The following is a 19278-nucleotide window of genomic DNA, read 5'->3' on the forward strand; positions in this document are numbered from 1 at the left end:
CTAGATTTGTGGGTAACAGAAATCAACTTCTTCTCTGAGGTGTTTTTACTTACTGCTCCCTTCCCCTGCTCCCAGGCACCAGCCCCTACTCCCTCTCCCTACCCCAGCCCCTACTCCCTTCCCCTACCCCAGCCCCTACTCCCTCTCCCTACCCCAGCCCCTACTCCCTCTCCCTACCCCAGCCCCTACTCCCTTCCCCTACCCCAGCCCCTACTCCCTTCCCCAGCCCCTACTCCCTTCCCTACTCCAGCCCCTACTCCCTCTCCCTACCCCAGCCCCTACTCCCTTCCCCTACCCCAGCCCCTACTCCAGCCCCTACTCCCTTCCCCTGCTCCAGCCCCTACTCCCTTCCCCTGCCCCAGCCCCTACTCCCTTCCCCTGCTCCAGCCCCTACTCCCTTCCCCTGCTCCAGCCCCTACTCCCTCTCCTTACCCCAGCCCCTACTCCCTTCCCCTACCCCAGCCCCTACTCCCTCTCCCTACCCCAGCCCCTACTCCCTTCCCCTACCCCAGCCCCTACTCCCTTCCCCTACCCCAGCCCCTACTCCCTCTCCCTACCCCAGCCCCTACTCCCTTCCCCTGCTCCAGCCCCTACTCCCTTCCCCTACCCCAGCCCCTAACCCAGAACCCTAACCCAGCCCCTACTCCCTTCCCCTACCCCAGCCCCTACTCCAGCCCCTACTCCCTTCCCCTACTCCCTTCCCCTACCCCAGCCCCTACCCCTTCCCCTACCCCAGCCCCTACTCCCTTCCCCTACCCCAGCCCCTACCCCTACCCCATCCCTACTCCCTTCCCCTACCCCAGCCCCTACTCCCTTCCCCTACAACCAGCCCCTACTCCCTTCCTCTACCCCAGCCCCTACTCCCTTCCCCTACCCCAGCCCCTACTCCCTTCCCTTACCCCAGCCCCTACTCCCTTCCCCTGCCCCAGCCCCTACTCCCTTACCCTACCCCAGCCCCCACTCCCTTCCCCTACCCCAGCCCCTACTCCCTTCCTCTACCCCAGCCCCTACCCCAGCCCCTACTCCCTTACCCTACCCCAGCCCCTACTCCCTTCCTCTACCCCAGCCCCTACTCCCTTCCCCTACCCCAGCCCCTACTCCCTTCCCCTACCCCAGCCCCTACTCCCTTACCTTACCCCTACCCCAGCCCCTGCTCCCTACACCTGCTCCAGCCCCTACCCCTACCCCCTCCCCCTGCTCCAGCCACTAACCCTACCCCCTTCCCCTGCTACAGCCCCTACCCCTAATCCCTTCCCCTGCTCCAGCCCCTACTCCCTTCCCCTGCCCCAACCCCTACTCCGTTCCCCTGCTCCAGCCCCTACTCCCTTCCCCTGCCCCAGCCCCTACTCCCTTCCCCTACCCCAGACCCTACTCCCTTACCCTACCCCAGCCCCTGCTCCCTACACCTGCTCCAGCCCCTACCCCTACCCCCTCCCCCTGCTCCAGCCACTAACCCTACCCCCTTCCCCTGCTACAGCCCCTACCCCTAATCCCTTCCCCTGCTCCAGCCCCTACTCCCTTCCCCTGCCCCAACCCCTACTCCGTTCCCCTGCTCCAGCCCCTACTCCCTTCCCCTGCCCCAGCCCCTACTCCCTTCCCCTACCACAGACCCTACTCCCTTACCCTACCCCAGCCCCTACTCCCTTCCTCTGCCCCAGCCCCTACTCCCTTACCCTACCCCAGCCCCTACTCCCTTCCCCTACCCCAGCCCCTACTCCCTTCCTCTACCCCAGCCCCTACCCCAGCCCCTACTCCCTTCCTCTACCCCAGCCCCTACTCCCTTCCCCTACCCCAGCCCCTACTACCTTACCTTACCCCTACCCCAGCCCCTACTCCCTACACCTTCTCCAGCCCCTACCCCTACCCCCTCCCCATGCTCCAGCCACTACCCCTACCCCCTTCCCCTGCTACAGCCCCTACCCCTAATCCCTTCCCCTGCTCCAGCCCCTACTCCCTTCCCCTGCCCCAACCCCTACTCCGTTCCCCTGCTCCAGCCCCTACTCCCTTCCCCTGCCCCAGCCCCTACTCCCTTCCCCTACCCCAGACCCTACTCCCTTACCCTACCCCAGCCCCTACTCCCTTCCCCTACCCCAGCCCCTACTCCCTTCCTCTACCCCAGCCCCTACCCCAGCCCCTACTCCCTTCCTCTACCCCAGCCCCTACTCCCTTACCCTACCCCAGCCCCTACTCCCTTCCTCTACCCCAGCCCCTACTCCCTTCCCCTACCCCAGCCCCTACTCCCTTACCCTACCCCAGCCCCTACTCCCTTCCCCTACCCCAGCCCCTACTCCCTTCCTCTACCCCAGCCCCTACTCCCTTCCCCTACCCCAGCCCCTACTACCTTACCTTACCCCTACCCCAGCCCCTACTCCCTACACCTGCTCCAGCCCCTACCCCTACCCCCTCCCCCTGCTCCAGCCCCTACCCCTACCCCCTTCCCCTGCTACAGCCCCTACCCCTACTCCCTACCCCAGCTCCAGCCCCTACCCCTACTCCCTACCCCTGCTCCCAGGCCCCAGCCCCTACTCCGGTCCCCTACCCCAGCCCCTACTCCCTTCCTCTGCCCCAGCCCCTATTCCCTTCCCCTGCCCCAGCCCCTACTCCCTTCCCCTACACCAGCCCCTACCCCCTTCCCCTACCCCAGCCCCTACTCCCTTCCCCTGCCCCAGCCCCTACTCCCTCTCCCTACCCCAGACCCTACTCCCTTCCCCAGCCCCTACTCCCTTCCCCTGCCCCAGCCCCTACTCCCTTCCCCTACCCCAGCCCCTACTCCCTCTCCCTACCCCAGCCCCTACTCCCTTCCCCTACCCCAGCCCCTACTCCCTTCCCCTACCCCAGCCCCTACCCCAGCCCCTACTCCCTTCCCCTACCCCAGCCCCTACTCCCTTCCCCTGCTCCAGCCCCTACCCCTACCCCTTCCCCAGCCACCTGCTCCTACCCCGTGCAACAGCCCGTACCTCAGCCCCAACCCCCCTTCCCCAGCCCCTGTGCCCCTACCCCTTGACCCTACCCCCTTCCACTGCCCCTACCCCTTGACCCTACCCCCTTCCCAAGCCCCTACCAACCTGCTCCTTTTCCCTGCCCCTACACCCTATCCCCTGCCCCTACACCCTTCCCCTGCCCCCTACCCCCTGCCCCTACACCCTACACCCTTCCCCTGCCTCCTACCCCCCATACCCCCCTTCCCCAAACCCCTACCCCCTGCCCCTACACCCTACCCCCCTATCCCCCTACACCCTTCCCCTGCCCCTACCCCCCTACCCCCCTTCCCCAACCCCCTACCCCCTGCCCCTACACCCTGCCCCCTACCCCCCTACCCTCCTACACCCTGCCCCATACCCCCCTACCCCCCTACACCCTTCCCTGTACCCCCCTACCCCCCTGCTCCAGTCTCACCCCGATGACGTTGACGGTCTGGATGGAAGCGTCGCCGCCGATCTGCAGGGCGTTGACTCTCTCGACTGGAATACGGTGGTTGAACGTATGAAGGTCTTGTCCGTTCACTGTCACCTACGACAGAAAAACACATGAACTACGGTATAACCCTAACCCATACACAACTATAGTCTAACCCTAACCCATACACAACTATAGTCTAACCCTAATCCATACACAACTATGGTCTGACCCTAACCCATACACAACTATGGTCTGACCCTAACCCATACACAACTATAGTCTAACCCTAATCCATACACAACTATAGTCTAACCCATACACAACTATAGTCTAACCCTAACCCATACACAACTATAGTCTAACCCTAACCCATACACAACTATAGTCTAACCCTAATCCATACACAACTATGGTCTGACCCTAACCCATACACAACTATGGTCTGACCCTAACCCATACACAACTATAGTCTAACCCTAATCCATACACAACTATAGTCTAACCCATACACAACTATAGTCTAACCCATACACAACTATAGTCTAACCCTAACCCATACACAACTATGGTCTGACCCTAACCCATACACAACTATAGTCTAACCCTAACCCATACACAACTATAGTCTAACCCTAACCCATACACAACTATAGTCTAACCCTAACCAATACACAACTATAGTCTAACCCTAATCCATACACAACTATAGTCTAACCCATACACAACTATAGTCTAACCCTAACCCATACACAACTATAGTCTAACCCTAACCCATACACAACTATGGTCTGACCCTAACCCATACACAACTATAGTCTAACCCATACACAACTATAGTCTAACCCTAACCCATACACAACTATAGTCTAACCCAGACACAACTATAGTCTAACCCTAACCCATACACAACTATAGTCTAACCCTAATCCATACACAACTATAGTCTGACCCTAATCCATACACAACTATAGTCTAATCCATACACAACTATAGTCTAACCAATACACAACTATAGTCTAACCCTAACCCATACACAACTATAGTCTGACCCTAATCCATACACAACTATAGTCTAAACCTAATCCATACACAACTATAGTCTAACCCTAACCCATACACAACTATAGTCTAATCCATACACAACTATAGTCTAACCCTAACCCATACACAACTATAGTCTGACCCTAACCTATACACAACTATAGTCTAACCCATACACAACTATAGTCTAACCCTAACCCATACACAACTATAGTCTAACCCATACACAACTATAGTCTAACCCTAATCCATACACAACTATGGTCTGACCCTAACCCATACACAACTATAGTCTAACCCATACACAACTATAGTCTAACCCTAATCCATACACAACTATAGTCTGACCCTAACCCATACACAACTATAGTCTAACCCATACACAACTATAGTCTAACCCATACACAACTATAGTCTAATCCTAACCCATACACAACTATAGTCTAACCCTAACCCATACACAACTATAGTCTAACCCTAACCCATACACAACTATAGTCTAACCCATACACAACTATAGTCTAACCCTAACCCATACACAACTATAGTCTAACTCTAACCCATACACAACTATAGTCTGACCCTAACCCATACACAACTATAGTCTAACCCTAACCCATACACAACTATAGTCTAACCCATACACAACTATAGTCTAACCCTAACCCATACACAACTATAGTCTAACTCTAACCCATACACAACTATAGTCTGACCCTAACCCATACACAACTATAGTCTAACTCTAACCCATACACAACTATAGTCTAACCCTAATCCATACACAACCATAGTCTGACCCATACACAACTATAGTCTAACCCTAATCCATACACAACTATAGTCTGACCCTAACCCATACACAACTATAGTCTAACCCTAATCCATACACAACTATAGTCTGACCCTAACCCATACACAACTATAGTCTGACCCTAACCCATACACAACTATAGTCTAATCCATACACAACTATAGTCTAACCCATACACAACTATAGTCTAACCCTAACCCATACACAACTATAGTCTAACCCTAACCCATACACAACTATAGTCTGACCCTAACCCATACACAACTATAGTCTAGCCCTAACCCATACACAACCATAGTCTAACCCATACACAACTATAGTCTGACCCTAACCCATACACAACTATAGTCTGACCCTAACCCATACACAACTATAGTCTAACCCATACACAACTATGGTCTGACCCTAACCCATACACAACTATAGTCTAACCCTAACCCATACACAACTATAGTCTAACCCATACACAACTATGGTCTGACCCTAACCCATACACAACTATAGTCTAACCCATACACAACTATAGTCTGACCCTAACCCATACACAACTATAGTCTGACCCTAACCCATACACAACTATAGTCTAATCCATACACAACTATAGTCTAACCCATACACAACTATAGTCTAACCCTAACCCATACACAACTATAGTCTAACCCTAATCCATACACAACTATAGTCTGACCCATACACAACTATAGTCTAACCCTAACCCATAAACAACTATAGTCTAACTCTAACCCATACACAACTATAGTCTAACCCATACACAACTATAGTCTAACCCTAACCCATACACAACTATAGTCTATACACTTTTCTGTACAGCACTTTGAGATATCAGCTGATGTACGAAGGGCTATATAAATAAATTTGATTTGATTTGATTTGATTTGATTTGATTTAGTCTGACCCTAACCCATACACAACTATAGTCTAACCCTAACCCATACACAACTATAGTCTAACCCTAACCCATACACAACTATAGTCTAACCCATACACAACTATAGTCTAACCCATTCACAACAATAGTCTAACCCTAATCCATACCCAACCATAGTCTAACCCATACACAACTATAGTCTGACCCTAACCCATACACAACTATAGTCTAACCCTAATCCATACACAACTATAGTCTAACCCTAATCCATACACAACTATAGTCTAACCCTAACCCATACACAACTATAGTCTAACCCTAACCCATACACAACTATGGTCTGACCCTAACCCATACACAACTATAGTCTAACCCTAACCCATACACAACTATAGTCTAATCCTAATCCATACACAACTATAGTCTAACCCTAACCCATACACAACTATAGTCTAACCCATACACAACTATAGTCTAACCCTAACCCATACACAACTATAGTCTAACTATAACCCATACACAACTATAGTCTGACCCTAACCCATACACAACTATAGTCTAACCCTAACCCATACACAACTATAGTCTAACCCATACACAACTATAGTCTAACCCATACACAACTATAGTCTAACCCTAACCCATACACAACTATAGTCTAACCCATACACAACTATAGTCTAACCCATACACAACTATAGTCTAACCCTAACCCATACACAACTATAGTCTAACCCATACACAACTATAGTCTAACCCATACACAACTATAGTCTAACCCTAACCCATACACAACTATAGTCTAATCCATACACAACTATAGTCTAACCCATACACAACTATAGTCTAATCGAGACACAACTATAGTCTAACCCTAATCCATACACAACTATAGTCTAACCCATACACAACTATAGTCTAACCCATACACAACTATAGTCTAACCCTAATCCATACACAACTATAGTCTAACCCATACACAACTATAGTCTAATCGAGACACAACTATAGTCTAACCCTAATCCATACACAACTATAGTCTAACCCATACACAACTATAGTCTAACCCTAATCCATACACAACTATAGTCTAACCCATACACAACTATAGTCTAATCGAGACACAACTATAGTCTAACCCATACACAACTATAGTCTAACCCATACACAACTATAGTCTAACCCATACACAACTATAGTCTAACCCTAACCCATACACAACTATAGTCTAACCCTAACCCATACACAACTATAGTCTGACCCTAACCCATACACAACTATAGTCTAACCCATACACAACTATAGTCTAATCCATACACAACTATAGTCTAACCCATACACAACTATAGTCTAATCCATACACAACTATAGTCTAATTGAGACACAACTATAGTCTAACCCTAAACCATACACAACTATAGTCTAACCCTAATCCATACACAACTATAGTCTAGAATTATAGAGCAGAGATTCTCAAACTTTTTGGGGCCAGAGACCCCTTTTCTGATGGCAAATTCATCAGAGACCCCTTTTGTGATGGCAAATTAATCAGAGACCCCCACAAAATAGCATACAAGGAGTTGTACTATGACTTTGGCAGTGCACGGCCGAACGAACCAAGTCTTGGGAAAGAAACATCATGAAGTCCAGCCTATAGGCATCGGAGAGAAACTTATACAATTCAAACTATTTTCCGCAAACCTGCACAGTGTGTTATGGGGCAGAGAGAAGTTATCCACACAGACATGTAGTTATCCACACAGACATGTAGTTATCCACACAGACATGTAGTTATCCATACAGACATGTAGTTATCCACACAGACATGTAGTTATCCACACAGAGATGTAGTTATCCACACAGACATCTAGTTATCCACACAGACATGTAGTTATCCACACAGACATCTATATATATATATATATATACAGTTTATATATAAATATATATATATATATATATTACAAATGAAAAGTTTGGATACAACTACTCATTCAAGTTTTTTTTTTTACATTGCAGAATAATAGTGACGACATCAAAACTATGAAATAACACATATGGAATCATGTAGTAACCAAACAAGTGTTACACATCATTACTTCAACACATGAAGGTCAGTCAGTTCCAACCGCCGTGTCTTTGTGAGATGCAGAGTAGGTGAACCGATGATCTCCGAATGTGTGGTTCCCACCGTGAAGCATGAATGAGGAGGTGTGATGGTGTGGGGGTGCTTTTCTGGTGACACTGTCTGTGATTTATTTAGAATTCAAGTCACACGTAACCAGCATGGCTACCACAGAATTCTGCAGTGAAACTCCATCCCATCTGGTTTGCGCTTAGTGGGACTATCATTTGTTTTTCAACAGGTCAATGACCAAACACACCTCCAGGCTGTGTAAGGGTTATTTGACCAAAAAGGAGAGTGATGGAGTGCTGCATCAGATGACCTGGCCTCCACAATCACCAGACCTCAACCCAATTGAGATGGTTTGGGATGATTTGTACCGCAAAGTGAAGGAAAAGTAGCCAAAATGTGCTCAGTATATGTGGGAACTCCTTCAAGACTGTTGGAAAAGCATTCCAGCTGAAGCTGGTTGAGAGAATGCCAAGAGTATGCAAAGCATTCATCAAGGCAAAATACATCTCGTTTTAAAACTCTCGTAAGAATGTTTCAGATTAACTACATGATCACTCAGTATCTATCTCTATACATTATATATATATATATATATACAGTAAATATACACATTATCAATATCTATACAGTATCTATCTCTATACATTATATATATATATATATATACAGTAAATATACACATTATCAATATCTATACAGTATCTATCTCTATACATGTTCTATATTTATACAGTATCTATCTCTATACATTATATATATATATATATGTATACAGTAAATATACACATTATCAATATCTATACAGTATCTATCTCTATACATTATATATATATATATATGTATACAGTAAATATACACATTATCAATATCTATACAGTATCTATCTCTATACATTATATATATATATATATATATATATACAGTAAATATACACATTATCAATATCTATACAGTATCTATCTCTATACATTATATATATATATATATATATATATACAGTAAATATACACATTATCAATATCTATACAGTATCTATCTCTATACATATATATATATATATATATATATATATATATATATATATATATATATATATATATATATACAGTAAATATACACATTATCAATATCTATACAGTATCTATCTCTATACATGTTCTATATTTATACAGTATCTATCTCTATACATTATATATATATATATATGTATACAGTAAATATACACATTATCAATATCTATACAGTATCTATCTCTATACATTATATATATATATATATGTATACAGTAAATATACACATTATCAATATCTATACAGTATCTATCTCTATACATTATATATATATATATATATATGTATACAGTAAATATACACATTATCAATATCTATACAGTATCTATCTCTATACATTATATATATATATATATATATATATACAGTAAATATACACATTATCAATATCTATACAGTATCTATCTCTATACATTATATATATATATATATATATATATATATATATATATATATATATATATATATACAGTAAATATACACATTATCAATATCTATACAGTATCTATCTCTATACATGTTCTATATTTATACAGTATCTATCTCTATATCTATACAGTATCTATAGTATATATAGAGTATCTATATCGATACAGTATATATATAGTGTCTATAGAGTATCTATATGTATACAGTATTTATATATACAGAAAATATACACAGTATCTATCTCTATACATGATCTATTATTATACCGTATCTATCTCTATACATTATCTATATATATAGTAAATATACACCTTATCAATATCTATACAGTATATATCTCTATACATTATCTATCTATCTATATATATATATATATATATATACATACAGTATCAATACACAGTATCAATATCTGTACAGTATCTATCTCTATACATTATCTATATCTATACAGTATCTATAGTATATATAGAGTATCTATATCTATACAGTATATATAGTGTCTATAGAGTATCTATATGTATACAGTATTTATATATTTAAAGTATCAATATCTATACAGTATCTATATTACATATTTTATAAAAACAAATATTTATTATTTAACCCTTATTTAACTATGCAAGTCAGTTAAGAGCAAATTCTTATTTACAATGACAGCCTACCCCGGCCAAACCCGGACGACGCTGGGCCTATTGTACACCGTCCTATGGGACTCCCAATCACGGCCGGATGTGATACAGCATCAATAGTATTTATATTATCTATATCTATACAGTATCTATCTCTATACAGTATCTATATTTATACCGTATCTATCTCTATATCTATATATATATATATATATATATATATATATATATATATATATATATATATATAGTATATATATAGATGTAAAATGTAGCATTCAGACCCCTTGACTTTTTCCACATTTTGTTACAGCTTTATTCTAAAATTGATTAAATAAAACAAATTCCTCAGCAATCTACACACAATACCACATAATGACATCACAATACCACATAATGACATCACAATACCACATAATGACAAAGCAAAAACAGGTTTTTATCATTTTTTGCAAATGTATTAAATATTAAAAAAAACAGAAATACCTTATTTACGTAAGTATTCAGACCCTCTTCTATGAGACTCATAATTGAGCTCAGGGGCATCCTGTTTCCATTGATCATCCATGAGATGTTTCTGCAACTGGTTTCAATTGATTGGACATGTTTTGAAAAGACACACACCTGTCTATATAAGGTCCCACAGTTGATGTGTGCATGTCAGATGTCAGAGCATGTCAGAGCAAAAACCAAGTCATGAGTTCAAAGGAATTGTCCGTAGAGCTCCGAGACAGGATTGTGTCGAGACACAGATCTGGGGAAGGGTACCAAAAAATTTCTGCAGCATTGAAGGTCCCCAAGAACCAAGAACACAATGGCCTCCATTATTAAATGGAAGAAGTTTGGAACCACCAAGACTCTTTTTAGAGTACATAAGTATTCAGACCCTTTCTAAAAACCTGTTTTTGCTTTGTCATTATGGGGTACTGTGATGTCATTATGGGGTATTGTGATGTCATTATGGGGTACTGTGATGTCATTATGGGGTATTGTGATGTCATTATGGGGTATTGCTCGTAGATTGATGAGGATTTATTTTTTAGAATAAGGCTGTAACGTAACAAAATGTGGAAAAGTCAAGGGGTCTGAATACTTTCCAAATGCCCTGTATATCTATATCTACACAGTATCTATCACTATATCTATACAGTATCTGTTACTATATCTACAAAGTATCTACTACTATATCTATACAGTATATATCACTATATCTACACAGTATCTATTACTATATCTATACAGTATATATCACTATATCTACACAGTGTCTATTACTATATCTATACAGTATATATCACTATATCTACACAGAATCTATTACTATATCTACACAGTATCTATCACTATATCTACAAAGTATCTACTACTATATCTATACAGTATATATCACTATATCTACACAGTATCTATTACTATATCTATACAGTATATATCACTATATCTACACAGTGTCTATTACTATATCTATACAGTATATATCACTATATCTACACAGAATCTATTACTATATCTACACAGTGTCTATTACTATATCTATACAGTATATATCACTATATCTACACAGAATCTATTACTATATCTATACAGTATTTGTTACTATATCTACAAAGTATCTATTACTATATCTACACAGTATCTATCACTATATCTACACAGTATCTATCACTATATCTACACAGTATCTATCACTATATCTATACAGTATTTGTTACTATATCTACAAAGTATCTATTACTATATCTACACAGTATCTATCACTATATCTACACAGTATCTGTTACTATATCTACAAAGTATCTATTACTATATCTACACAGTATCTATCACTATATCTACACAGTATCTATCACTATATCTACACAGTATCTATCACTATATCTACACAGTATCTATCACTATATCTATACAGTATTTGTTACTATATCTACACAGTATCTATATCTATACACAATCTATATCTAAACACTATCTATCACTATATATATACAGTATATATTACTATATCTACACACAATCTATTACTATATCTAAACACTATCTATCACTATATCTACACAGTATCTATCACTATCTACACAGTATCTCCATCTATACAGTATATATATATATATATATATATATATATATATATATATATATATATATATATATATATATATATATATATATACAGTATCTATATCTATACAGTATCTATTACTATATCTACACAGTATCTCTATCCATACAGTATATATATACAGTATTTATATCTATACAGTATCTATAAAGTGTATATATATATAGTATCTCTATATCTGACCTGGTAACCCTCCTGGTTAATGATGATAACCATCTCGAAGGCGTCTCCCTTGCTAAAAGGCATGTTGTGGATCTCCTCCTCTGAACCCCATTCCCCTTCCTGGCAGCTGTTGAACACCACCTTGTCCCAGTTGTCGAAGCGAGGGCTGAAGTGAAAGCCGATATCACTGCCCTCAGATTCTTCACACTGCAAGTTCATGTTGAACCTAGAGGGGGTGTTAGAGAGGACATGGAATGAACAAAGCGGACAACAAATAGCATCGGTAGGGTCTGGAGTTTTTTCTCACCATTTGAGCTGACCGGACAGAACTTCAGAGCCCTAGTTATGTCAGGGATAAACGGCAGTGCTCTTTTCGAGGCAGAGCCCGAGTACATTTTTCCAAGGTAGTATACAGACTGGAAGCATTTATTCCGCTTATACATGTTCATTGAAATGCATTCCAGGTGACTACCTCATGAAGCTGGTTGAGAGAATGTCAAGCGTGTGCGAAGCTGTCATCAAGGCAAAGGGTGGCTACTTTGAAGAATTTCAAAAATAAAATGTTTTGATTTGTTTAACAATTTTTGGGTTACTACATGATTCCATGTGTGTTATTTTATAGTTTTGTTGTCTTCACTATTATTCTACATTGTAGAAAATAGTAAAAAATTCAGAAAAACCCTTGAAGACTTTTGACAGGTAGTGTATATATCCATAAAACAATTATGCTGATTCATGATTTCGACAGGCTGAGAAAAGCTGCCGGCCAGTCTGTCTCATCCAGACTCATTACTATAGGATAGCGTTCATTACTATAGGATAGCTGGAGATCAAATTTCAATATACATTTTTTGGGGGCAAATGTCAGAGAGACAGACACCAAGATCTTTTCAAATCTCCGCTGTAGAAAACTAAATGTTAGTCTAAAAGAAATGTGAGATAATGTCTAGATGTCTTTTACAGTGGAGATCAAGTTCATACAGTGCCTTGCGAAAGTATTCGGCCCCCTTGAACTTTGCGACCTTTTGCCACATTTCAGGCTTCAAACATAATGATATAAAACTGTATTTTTTGTGAAGAATCAACAACAAGTGGGACACAATCATGAAGTGGAACGACATTTATTGGATATTTCAAACTTTTTTAACAAATCAAAAACTGAAAAATTGGGTGTGCAAAATTATTCAGCCCCTTTACTTTCAGTGCAGCAAACTCTCTCCAGAAGTTCAGTGAGGATCTCTGAATGATCCAATGTTGACCTAAATGACTAATGATGATAAATACAATCCACCTGTGTGTAATCAAGTCTCCGTATAAATGCACCTGCACTGTGATAGTCTCAGAGGTCCGTTAAAAGCGCAGAGAGCATCATGAAGAACAAGGAACACACCAGGCAGGTCCGAGATACTGTTGTGAAGAAGTTTAAAGCCGGATTTGGATACAAAAAGATTTCCCAAGCTTTAAACATCCCAAGGAGCACTGTGCAAGCGATAATATTGAAATGGAAGGAGTATCAGACCACTGCAAATCTACCAAGACCTGGCCGTCCCTCTAAACTTTCAGCTCATACAAGGAGAAGACTGATCAGAGATGCAGCCAAGAGGCCCATGATCACTCTGGATGAACTGCAGAGATCTACAGCTGAGGTGGGAGACTCTGTCCATAGGACAACAATCAGTCAGTCGTATATTGCACAAATCTGGCCTTTATGGAAGAGTGGCAAGAAGAAAGCCATTTCTTAAAGATATCCATAAAAAGTGTTGTTTAAAGTTTGCCACAAGCCACCTGGGAGACACACCAAACATGTGGAAGAAGGTGCTCTGGTCAGATGAAACCAAAATTGAACTTTTTGGCAACAATGCAAAACGTTATGTTTGGCGTAAAAGCAACACAGCTGAACACACCATCCCCACTGTCAAACATGGTGGTGGCAGCATCATGGTTTGGGCCTGCTTTTCTTCAGCAGGGACAGGGAAGATGGTTAAAATTGATGGGAAGATGGATGGAGCCTAATACAGGACCATTCTGGAAGAAAACCTAATGGAGTCTGCAAAAGACCTGAGACTGGGACGGAGATTTGTCTTCCAACAAGACAATGATCCAAAACATAAAGCAAAATCTACAATGGAATGGTTCAAAAATAAACATATCCAGGTGTTAGAATGGCCAAGTCAAAGTCCAGACCTGAATCCAATCGAGAATCTGTGGAAAGAACTGAAAACTGCTGTTCACAAATGCTCTCCATCCAACCTCACTGAGCTCGAGCTGTTTTGCAAGGAGGAATGGGAAAAAATGTCAGTCTCTCGATGTGCAAAACTGACAGAGACATACCCCAAGCGACTTACAGCTGTAATAGGTGGCGCTACAAAGTATTAACTGAAGGGGGCTGAATAATTTTGCACGCCCAATTTTTCAGTTTTTGATTTGTTAAAAAAGTTTGAAATATCCAATAAATGTCGTTCCACTTCATGATTGTGTCCCACTTGTTGTTGATTCTTCACAAAAAAATAAAGTTTTATATCTTTATGTTTGAAGCCTGAAATGTGGCAAAGTTCAAGGGGGCCGAATACTTTCGCAAGGCACTGTAAATTGCCTGGCTGGGCTGATGAGACGGTGAATTGTGCAGTCAGATGGAACAGAGTAAATATTAATTTAATCATCATAGATTTAGCCTGTGGTAACTTGTCGAATAGACAACGGCCTGAATGCGGTTTTAACCAATCAGCATTCAAGATTAGACCCACCCGTTGTATAAAAATGTCATAACACATGTGCTCTCATTATTACTTTCATTAATGCCCATTCTAGAATGCTCTTCTAGCCAATCAGAAACTAGTATTCAACAATGCTGTGTTTCCTGGTTACATGGTCAGAAAAGGGATAAATACCACACCAAGCCACTGAGGCTCTTACTGTTCAGGTAATAACTTTTCTAACATAGCTGAACATATCATAGGGACGCACAAGGTACTCCTCCCTCGGGAACGACCCCATTATATACCACACCAAGCCCATGGGATCTTATTGTTTAGGTCACATTGTGCTCTTAGAGCAAAGAATAACTGTTCTAACATAACTGATGTGAAATACACAGCTTAATCTTCTATACTGAACTCAACACTGTCACACCCTGATCTGTTTCACTTGTCGTTGTGCTTGTCTCCACCCCCCCTCCAGGTGTTGCCCATCTTCCCCATTATCCCCTGGGTATTTATACCTGAGTTCTCTGTTTGTCTGTTGCCAGTTCGTTTTGTCCGTCAAGCCGAAAAGCGTCCCCCCCCCCCCTTGCTCAATGTCATTTTCTATAGTTCCTTTGTTCTAGTTTCCACGGGTTTGACCATTCTGCCTGCCCTGACCCTGAGACTGCCTGCCGTTCTGTACCTATTGACTCTGACCTGGATTATTGACCTTTTGACCTGTCGTTTTGCCTGCCCCCTGTTCTAGTAATAAACTTTGTTACTTTGACACCATCTGCGTCTGGGTCTTCCCCCTAAAACGTGATAAACTCATCGACCATTGATGCAATTCTAGGTAATTTATTTTGTAATCGAACGCTAATTTACATAAAACAATAAGGAACATAAGCACAGTCTAAGAATGTGTAAACCAATTCCCTTGTTGTCTCCCAAACGTTACAAACTGATCATGTGTAGCATACCTCCAATCCTCAGAGGCTGTGTTTCTCACCTGGTGATCTCGTGAGGGATGACTCCCTGGATGTAAACAGACATCCCTGATCTCAGCCCGCCGTAGATCGGCCCCACATAGGGGATACTCTGCACACAACACACAGTAATAATCGTTTAACAACTATACACAAGTAGAGATGCAAGGCACTCTGGGAAATAATAACTGTTTAACAACTATACACAAGTAGAGATGCAAGGCACTCTGGGAAATAATAACCATTTAACAACTATACACAATTATAGATGCAAGGCACTCTGGGAAATAATAGCCGTTTAACAACTATACACAAGTAGAGATGCAAGGCAGTCTGTGAACTTTTCCTGTTAGATGTAATGTCAAAATGTAGATTTCTGCCTAAATAGACTCCCTAAAAGTATTATTTATCATGAGCGGGCCATAAACAACACATAGTAATGCTTCTACTGCCAAAAATATGAAAACCTCACCTTTCTGATAAAAGATTATTACAAATTCAATAGCTGAAGTGTAGTGACTTTTGAGTACTACAAGCTCAAGTACAAATATGATTTCTGCACTCTGGCTTTGTTCCAACATGTTTTTGACCACAGTTACTGCGGTTTTCCTTGTTATTATGATGATACATAACCTACATAACCTGTTCTGCCGGTTCATGCCGTCAAAGATGTTCCAATGCCAAAAACACGACAAGATCATTCACACATTCATCAGTGAGGATTACGTCTACTTCCTATCAAAACAGATTTGTCACATTTCTAGTTTATCCATAACTTATTTCTGCTTGTAGCAGGTGGCGTTTACAGGAATGCTTTTCTCTCACATTATTTCATGAGAAAATTATTCTACAGCGAGGGTGTAATGCAAGTCAAGACGTCCTTGGATGAATGTCAACAAGATGCATAACCAACATTGTTATGTACATTATTGGGCTAGCCCCCACCCTTCTCGAGCTTGGCTTCCTGAACTCATTAGGAACTGGCCTCTAATCTCATATAGATATCCATCTATGGCAAACAGAAAGTGTTTTTTTTGTTTTGTTTTTTTAATCTATTAAATATTTTACATTTCCTTTTATAAACTATTAATCGATCGCTGAATATGCTAGAGCAACGAAACAACTCTCTCCTGCGGCACAAGGATCAAAGATGGTGGATTTGAAATGAAGATAGTCGATTTATCATGCTTTTCCGCATAAACTCATGGTTCCGCCATAATATCTGGCATGCTCATGCCAAGAGAGGGAACAGCTGGCTCTGGTCTACTTATTGTCTCCTCCCCGCTCGCACCGCAATGACCAGAACATTTTTTGCCACTGAGATGTCTTGCTCTGGGGCACCGATGGGTGCAGAGATATTGGATATCATGATGAGCTGCTTAGGTTTCTGCCATAACAATGGGATTCGTTGTCCGCAGAGCGGAACGGCGGGCTGTCAAGCTTCCCGCCTGTTCCTCTCTTTGGATTGGTGGATACATCTCGCTCTTTTAAGACGTTTTAAAAAATATATATATATATATTTGATGAGCGATGTTGACGTCAACGGCCTGTATTCAATGAAGAGTGAGATTCTATGCCTAATGACCATGCATCGACTTCTCGAATTTCAACAGTGACAATTCTAATATATATATTTTTTTATTTTCAAAGTTGCCAGGGTGTCACTAGCATCACACTTATATCAGTACTAACAACCTAAACATTACCAAACTTCTATTAGATCAAATAAGCATTACGTATCAAAATAGCAATTCATTATTTATTTATTTTATCTTTGACTAAATTCGACACTCACTCATTGTTCTGCTATAAAAAAAAAAAAAAAAAAAAAATCCTCATTTGTTTAATAATTTGATAATGCTTAACGTGGATAGATTTTGGACGGAGTAAAACTCTCTCGTTTCGCCTCGTCCTCCCTAATCACAGGGTCGTCGATGACGTAGCGTTCAGCAAGGAGCTGATGGAAGAGCAGGAAGAGCAAATTAAATGTTAGGTGGGACATCCCAGCTTTAGGTAGAGTCAGATTTCACAGCCATAGTCACATAGGCGAAAGGTGAGCAAGACAACCGGAAACTATGGAGAAAAAAAGACTAAAAACTCAACAACAAAAAAATACAAAAAATATTTTTGAACGTTCATCCAACTCGGAATTCCAAATCGGAAAACTCAAGCATCTTTCTAGAGCTCCGACTTTCCGACCTGAAGATCTTTAACGTCATGATTTGACCTCATTTATCTCTTAAGTTCCCAGTTGTCTTGAATGCCCCCATACTCCAAAGTTCATGAGAACTAGGGCTATCTCTGAATGCAATCCATTTCGATGTACGGGGTCCACAGATTGATATATAAGCTAAAATGTTGGTTGGAACCGGTACCGGAACCGCTACTCCCAACTTTAAGGGAGTTTATATCCCAAGACGGTACATAGAGTAAAAGTGTAAAAGTGAAGTAAATGAAGAATGGTAGATTCAGACAATATCTATGATATCTGTATACACTAGACAAGGAGACGTGCTACTCACAGGGTTGTAGACGGGCTGATAGCCAGGTGGCGCAACGAACATGATGGCTGTCACTCAGAGATCAACAGACAGACAGACGGAGAGACGGAGGAGAGGAGAGTCAGAGAGAACAGGAAACGGTCGCTGCTGGACGGCTGGTCTTATAGGGACTCAGAACCATGGGAGGGGAGGGGCTGGTTAAACAGGTTAGACAGAGTTAGAGACAGAGCTGGGTATGGGGAATGGGCCGGACCCATATTTACATACCTGGCCTAGAATACGTTATTTCCTGGAGCTACCAAATGTGTAATGTGATGAACTTGAAAAGCTATGAAAAGCCAACTGACATTTACTCCTGAGGTGCTGCTGACCTGTTGCACTCTCAACAACCACTGTGATTATTAAATATTGGACCATGCTG

At 41.8% G+C, this 19278-nt stretch overlaps 1 protein-coding gene across 1 annotated transcript in view; it reads right to left on the bottom strand.

Annotated features, from left to right (window-relative positions):
- The window catches only part of LOC139382583 (galectin-4-like), a 32259-nt gene extending 13277 nt beyond the window's left edge, over positions 1-18982 (bottom strand). Inside the window, exons 1-4 of the mRNA XM_071126703.1 lie at positions 18879-18982; positions 16380-16468; positions 12714-12918; positions 3397-3510 (exon numbers count right to left, since the gene is read on the bottom strand). Of these exons, the coding sequence (XP_070982804.1) occupies positions 3397-3510; positions 12714-12918; positions 16380-16468; positions 18879-18920 (450 nt within the window). The 5' untranslated portion in view covers positions 18921-18982. The remainder of the gene's footprint in view (positions 1-3396; positions 3511-12713; positions 12919-16379; positions 16469-18878) is intronic.
- Positions 18983-19278: the final 296 nt, after the last annotated feature.

This window comes from Oncorhynchus clarkii, chromosome 24, assembly GCF_045791955.1.
Source record: "Oncorhynchus clarkii lewisi isolate Uvic-CL-2024 chromosome 24, UVic_Ocla_1.0, whole genome shotgun sequence".
Lineage (NCBI taxonomy): Eukaryota > Metazoa > Chordata > Actinopteri > Salmoniformes > Salmonidae > Oncorhynchus > Oncorhynchus clarkii.